At 37.9% G+C, this 7,417-nt stretch overlaps 1 protein-coding gene across 2 annotated transcripts in view; it reads left to right on the forward strand.

Moving 5' to 3' along the window:
* The window catches only part of TESK2 (testis associated actin remodelling kinase 2), an 83,700-nt gene that overhangs the window by 22,945 nt on the left and 53,338 nt on the right, over window positions 1–7,417 (forward strand). For both annotated transcript variants that reach the window (XM_009638814.2, XM_035894229.1), the window contains exon 3: window positions 4,698–4,819. In XM_009638814.2, coding sequence (XP_009637109.1) covers window positions 4,698–4,819 — 122 coding nt within the window. The remainder of the gene's footprint in view (window positions 1–4,697; window positions 4,820–7,417) is intronic.

Here is a 7,417-nt window from a genome sequence, read left to right on the forward strand (position 1 = left end):
GCTGTATAAGATCTGTAAATAGTTAAGTATTGAGGCTGGATACCAGAAGAGGGAAAGGTAAGGAAAAATTAGAAAGCAATTAAATGCCGTTTTGGAAGAGAAAAAAAAAAGTGACAAAATACTTCCAAATCATCGTTATGTAGTTGGAAAATAATGAAAATGCAGTGAAAAACTAGGGGCAAAACTGAAAGTTGTATTGACAGATTTATAACACCAGTGTTAGGAAATGTTCTTCAGATGCTTATTCCAAGGACACCTGCAAAAGTACAGTTAATAGTAAAGGTCAAAAAGGCCTTGTGAAAGATGAAATCAGGCTAAATTTCAGCTGTTGCTTAAATGTTCCTCCCCCTTCAGTCCAGGCAAAAAGTGGAAGTAATATGAAGGTTTGGATTTTCAGAAAGCCCTGACATACCTATATGACTTAATAAATAATTATTTAAATTATATTTAGGGTGTTTTAGTAATAAAGAATTTTGTAGCTAAGCAGCAAGCTGAAAATTAAAACCACCACTTTTTGCCGGATATCCCTCGTATGAACTTGGTACAGCATTTATATAGTGACTAGTTCTTTTGAATGTGAGCCCTGCTTGATCACTATTCTGAGATTTCCTTCAAATATATTACTATTTCTGTACCTGGATCCATGGCTTCCTCTACTTCTCACCTTTTTCTAAAGGAAGTGGTAAGGTCCAGGGTTGGAACGTGGTTTGGAGACACAGTGAGCGGGGAGGCCATGCAGCTAGCCATAATCAGGTCAAAGTACTTACAAAGTACTTTGATCCCAGAAGAATCAGAGTGCAAAGGGACAGTTTAACTGCCTGCTAGCAATAAAACAGGGAGGCAATATCTGGTTACTGTGACCTCAGAGATGGAGACACATAGGTAAGCAGACTGAGAAGTCAGAATCGCGTGCAAAGCAGCATGGGAAAGCAGCTGTAGGATTGCTGGAATATTTCTAAGCAGAGACAAGATCATCCAGACATCACTGAAAGGTTACTTGCTCTGATATGCAAGGAACCCTAATTAATAATAATGTCAACAGCTTTAAAAGCTTTACAGCAATCTGCTAGGTTGCAACAGTGAAAGGTTTGAATTGCGTGAGTGAATCCGTGCTTATGTTGAGTGTACAGGCATATGCCTGAGGCAGAGACTGCCTTGTAAACAAATATTAAACTGGATCAGTAGTATTTCCAAAATATGTCCCAGTTTTACTTCTGGAGCAGTCAGGTGGTTGAAACATCACTTCTGTGCTTTCATTGCACAGAGATGGCCTAAAAAGAGATGAAGGATTAAAACTGAACAGTTGGCAGGGTTTTGGCAAAATAGACCCAAATTTTGTCTAGGATATGACTGACAGATAAGTAGGCACAGAGGGTAGCAAAACTGATAGCTCCTTCTATGTAGATGATCCGTTCTTACCACGGAAATAGTGTTTGCCAGCAGTGCTTCAGAGGAGAGAACGCAATTAGCCTTATGTATATTCCAGGAGATTAGCATTGTGTTCATAATATATAAATTGGTATTTGATTTTATTAATAATATTGGGTATTGTCCTCTTAAAAAGATGCCCTCCTACCTTCAGTTCTGTTTCTTCCTCCTTGCTTAGAGGGCAGCTAGCAAGAGAGGAAGAGTCCCTATGTTCTACCTTTCCTTTGGTCTGATTAGGTAATTTGCTGTTCTGCCAGATTTGGCAGGAATACACCCTCTAACATCAGAACAATATGCAGAAATCCAAATAAAATTGCTGGTGTTACCTTGCGGTGTCCCCTTAAGTGAAACAAAGCACAGCACATTGTCGGGTTTTGTTTAGAGACCAGTTATATGGACAGAAAATGTTATATATGCTAGAAATCTGAGCTATTTCCAAGCATGGGGAAAATGATTTTATAAAACAAATGAATGAAAACCCCTCAGACCTCACCACTGAATCTTGTTCAGTCTATCAAGACTGAAAAAACTCCAGAATATCCTTCTGAAATAGAAGATGAAAAATGTTGGTTTTGCAAAAGCGGCTCAATTTTCTCTGGATGAGGAGTTAGTACTGTGAACAGTCAGACTTTTGAGAAGCAGTTGCAAACATCTTTCTTTTGCATATTGGACCTGAAAATCCAGGAGACGTGCAGGACACAGTGCCCCAAAAACTTACCCACCCTCTTTTCTGAGGTTTCCCTAGAAAAAAAAAGGTCCTATGATAGGTTCTACTTTTGCCTTGGAGTTGAGGCAAAAGGACTTGAAATTTTGGCACGTAACTGAGTGAATTACAGAAATGGGCAGGACTTTAAGAGGTAGCTAGCAGAGCTAATGAGAAGGCAAATACGGCTTAAGGCCACACTTCATCTGAGTTCCTGCTCACCTTCTACCTCTATTCATTCCCTGCTGGCAGACCTTGAAGCTTCTGTATTAGTGGAAAGGTGATTTCTGAAGAAGTTCTGTTCTCAGTTCTGCATCTCTCTGCCTGTAGGAGTTAAGTTCCTTCAAATATTCCCCGCAAACCCCAAATTATTCCACCACAACACCCAAAATTCTGAACCCTCCTCCCAGAGGAAGTGTGCTGATTTAGCTGCTGTGTATAGATTCAAAGCTTTCAAATTGTCCTTTTTTCTTCATTTAAACTTGCATTGTTGGAACAAATCCTCTTTTCTTGAGTCTATGAAAGCATTTTAAAAATTTTTTGTTCCTCAACCAAAGCATTACTGCTGATAAAACTAACGTATAACTAAAATACAGATTTTAAAAGTCTGTATATAGGCTTTGACTTGTCCAACTTAACTTGTTCATTCAAATTGTCTGGGTATACAAAAGCTGCATAATTAAAAATGAATGAAAGCACACAATAGACATAAGAAACCTGACAAGTAACAATAAACCTCATCAACTTAACATGCAATCATCCCGCTTAAAACCAATAAGCATGCCAAACAGGCAAGACAGGTTATGTGCAGAAGGATTTTAGATTATCTTGTTACAATGCACTAAAGCTGTAGTTCAACCAGTTTCATTTTAAAGCCAGTATTGCCACAAAGGAGGAGTCCCATGCTTATGAACTTGCTGTTGGTTTCTGCTCTCAGCGCTGGTTTCTATATCCTTCTCGACCTCCTTTCTCTGATCCTTCTTGTGCTGGGATTACTGGGTGACTGTGGGTAAGGCAGCTGAGGAGCTCATGGGCAGGGGGAGAAGCAGGAGAAAAAGCATCTGCGGGCTATTTTTCTACTCACTCAGTCCCTTGATGTTGTTTACCACACTTAACTGCAGTGTTTCCAGTGCCACCCTATACTTCAAACTAGGACAGAAGAGTTAGGCCAGGGATACATCTGAAACATGACACCCTTTCTTCCCAGTACATCCCTGTGCTGACTTCGTGGTGCTTTGTGTCTAGGCGAGAATGTTTAGCTGAAAAATGCCCTTTGTTCTTGAAGATACGGTGTGCAAATAAAACTTGAAAATGCGTATCACTTGCGGCCTCAGACCTACCAGTGAGCTTCGCCTCCAAAAAACATACCCAGCTTTCTTCTTGCATCTACTTACCATGAGTTCAGCTTTTCTTTCTGTAACTTGCATATCACAGCTAAAGAAGCCTTTTATTGGAAAAGATGAGCAGTCTCCCAGAATACAAGGAAGCAGGCTGCCACTGTTTAAAATATAGGTAGTTTGATGTACCTACCTCATAATGTAGACTTCTATTTTAAGTTAGAAAGCTGATGAGAGTCTTAAATTCTTGCATCGTAGACTTCCTAAACTTTTTCTAATCTCCATAAACATGAATGAATTTGCCCTGTTCAGTGCTTTAAGAAGTACACATTTTCTGCTTATGAGCTGCAGGTATTGATGTAGGAAGAAAATAGTAGGAACAGGATTTCCACGGATACTACTGATACACATGTGGGAATGCTCAACTGCAAGGAAATTCTAAGGCTTGGCAAGTCTTGCACTATCGTGACAACTCCTTTCTGATAGTAGCACACGTCTAACATAACATAGCTAGTTTGAGAGTATCAAGTTAGAAATGGCCACAACCGTGCATTTCTGACTGGGGAAGGTAACTCTGAATGGTGTGCTGGTTCTGTGCAGTTGCTAGAGAAATCCTCTTTTTTTTTTATGCTGACACTCTGCAGCTGCTACTGAACATCCTAGACTAGGCGATACCATGTTCAGTAACCTCTCTGCTTTGCAGTGGGGGTTGGTATGAATGCTTTCTGTCCACTGCATGTATAATCTGATTCATGGTCTTGGTTCAGAAGTAAACCTCTGAAATCTGCCTTGTAGCTGTAACCAGTAGGTCCTCTCATAACGCATTCTGTGGAACAATGACATCAACTACCGCAGTGGGAAAAGAAGTGGGATATGGGTGGGGTGAAGGTGAGTTTCATAGGTCTTGGAGCAGAAATCTTTCTGTCCCTGGAGAAATAAGTGGCTTCCTTCACTTGTACTAAGAAGCTGATAATTTATTTTTTTCTCCAACTTCTCCAGCTTTCTGTCATCACCAGTTGCAACAGTGTTCTTCTGCACACCAGAAGAGCAAAATACCTTTTTGCGTTTGAGTAGTATGCTCATAGAAAGTCATCTGTGTGATAAAGACTACAGAAATCAGAGTACAGATCAAGTCTTTGTCATGAAAGCTCTCTAACTTGTATTACAACATTACTGATTTTTCAGTCTTGCATTTCATATCCTTACCGTTTTTTGCTTGTATCCTATAGGTAAGGCACCGAACTTCAGACCAGGTAATGGCTTTGAAGATGAACACACTGAACAGCAACAGAGCAAACATGCTGAAAGAGGTTCAACTTATGAATAGACTCTCACATCCAAACATCTTAAGGTATACTGGCTTTTTTCTGAATTGTATAGAGATAGGTTGTCTTTAGTAGAGCTTTCCTATCTCCGATTTTCATTTATTTATTTTTTACTATAGCTGTATCTGTTGTAAATGTGTTAGGATCAGCTTTTAATTTAATGGAAGAAGGGGAGGAGGAAGAAGAGACTTGAGCAAATTGAAAATCCACTGATACTGATATCTAGAGTTTACCAGTAATGAGTAACTTATTTCAGAGAAAACCAAGTTTTCACATTCTAAATTTCTGATGAATCAGTAAAATGATATGAAGAGTGAAATTTGGCTTCTCCTCATGAATTTGAACTATTGCAATTTTAACACCATTCAAATAATCTATGGTTACTAATCTTGTAGATTAACAATGCAAAGTGCCATAGCTTCCTCATACTTTTAGGTCTGTTTTCTAGTTTTTAGCATTTTCCTATTGTAGTATTGCAAGACAGGATAAGAGGGACTGAAGAAAAGAAGCTAGAGTTGAACTAGTCTGATTTATCTGCTCTTGAAAGGACAAAGGTAGTTCTTGTTTTGCAATAGATTACTGGATGCAAATCCGAAGTTTCAATGTGTATCTTGGTATTTCTCGAGTCTTCTCAGTATTGGTTACTCTTCTACAATGATGTGACAAGCAATTAACATAATTAGCTGAAGCCATAACATTAAGAAGTTCAAAGGTGTGATGACAGTGCACCAAATAACTAGTTCTCCTAAACTGCTGCTGCACAGCTGGGATCCATTTTGATAGTCTCGGGCAATATAGCTCTTTCTGAAAAGTTTTAGAGACACAGTGAACTTCAAGTAACTTTATTTCCTCTTTTTCACTGGACTGTTAAATACTTCAGACATAGTACTGATTCCTTTACAACCAACTTTTCTGATCCTTGAAATCCTGTCTCGCTCTTAATCAACTGATGTGTAACAATATTATCTTGTTTGTTTCCTTCAGTATTTACGAGGAGACATATCAGAAGCATTTAGACTATCTGTAGGGAGCAGTCCATTAATTCATGCCTATTTTCTATTATTTTTTTCTTAAAATCCCCCAAAACCTGTGAACTTTGAGAATTTTTACTCACAGTAAAGTGTATTGGTTTTATCACAGTATGTTTATTCAAGTGTTGTAGTAATCTGTCCCTAATTTGTAGTGTTTTCTCTGCTCCAAGGTGAGTTAAGTTCCCAGCAACTCCTCTGGCTGTTCTGTTTGGTGTTTTTTTTTTTCTTTTTTCTTATATCTGGCTTTTTAGGTTTCAAGATCATTAATTGTTTCTTATACCTGTCCACCACTTCCTTTCCCTCAGAATCCTTAGATAAGCAGCGTATGATCCTGGGGACTGATATCTTTTTTTAGTAAGGTTTGTGGAAAAAACTTCATAGGATTGGCATTGTTAGAAACATGAAGTCAGTACACTTCATCAGTTTCTTTATCAACTTTGTGTGGTTTGTAAATCTTATTTTAAAATAACATCTAGCTTTACAGCTCTGTTCAAAATGAAGTATTCAGTTTGGGCTGGGGTGAGGGAAAGTAGGAAAGGGATAGTTTGACAGGCAACAAGCATTCAGTTGAAGTTCAATGTAACCCTGGGCCCCCCTTGAATGGAGTCACACAGGTGTTGCTGAGAACAAAACTTATTGTGCTCAGTTCTGAGTAACTGCTGAAATTTAAATGTCTATGATGTCTAAGAGATCATATTGATGATATACCAGTCCCCTCTGGCCTTAGAGCCTATGAATAATTTGAAGTCAGTGGTGTTGCACAGATGGTCCTGAAGAAAGAACAATAATGTATTGATTTATGCATGAAGCAGGAAAGGAATTCCATTTGGTCTCCCAGTTATTACACAGGATTGATAGAGGAATCTTTTCTTCTGTATGCTCAACTAAGCAGTTATGAGTGAATACATAAGAAATAAATTACATAAATAGAAACGGTTTATCTCTACATAATTTGTTTTGAAGAATAAACTATACTTGCTTTATGAATTGCTTGATTTGAGGCTTCTTCAAAGAGAATTGGTTCTCTGGTAAAAAATACTGCTTTTTTATTGTGTATTAGGTAAGTACCCTTGCTGCAGGGAGCAAGGACATTCCTACAGAAAATACAAACAAGAAAACTGCATTTAATTTTAGTTTATTCTTTTATTGAATAATAATAATGCACAGTAAAAACTATTATTTTTCTTTCTGTAGCAGATAACTTGGTAGTTATGTGTGTTAGTTATGTGTCACTTTATTTTTGGTTTAAAATCACTTGCTGTGCTGTTTCCAGTCCCTTTATATCTGGGAGAAGATTTTGCCCTTTTAAAATGTCACCTGCCTATGTGTCTATATATACCTGTATATATATACCTGTATATATACACACAGATGCATGCAAACGTCTATATTTGTTTCGGAAAACTATAAATCATTGGTGCTTCTACGAGTATTGTAAAAATTAGTTCAGGACCTATTTCCTACTTTAGAAACACAGTAAAAATAATATTTTATATTAATTTGCTTTTATAGTAAAGTGGTGAAAGGTAAAAACATCATGTTGTCAAGTAAGAGCAGCTGGAGTAGTATTGCTGAGAGGTCACTAGGAAATGC

The sequence above is a fragment of the Egretta garzetta genome, unplaced genomic scaffold (genome assembly GCF_000687185.1).
Source record: "Egretta garzetta isolate BGI_Z169 unplaced genomic scaffold, ASM68718v1 scaffold145, whole genome shotgun sequence".
Lineage (NCBI taxonomy): Eukaryota > Metazoa > Chordata > Aves > Pelecaniformes > Ardeidae > Egretta > Egretta garzetta.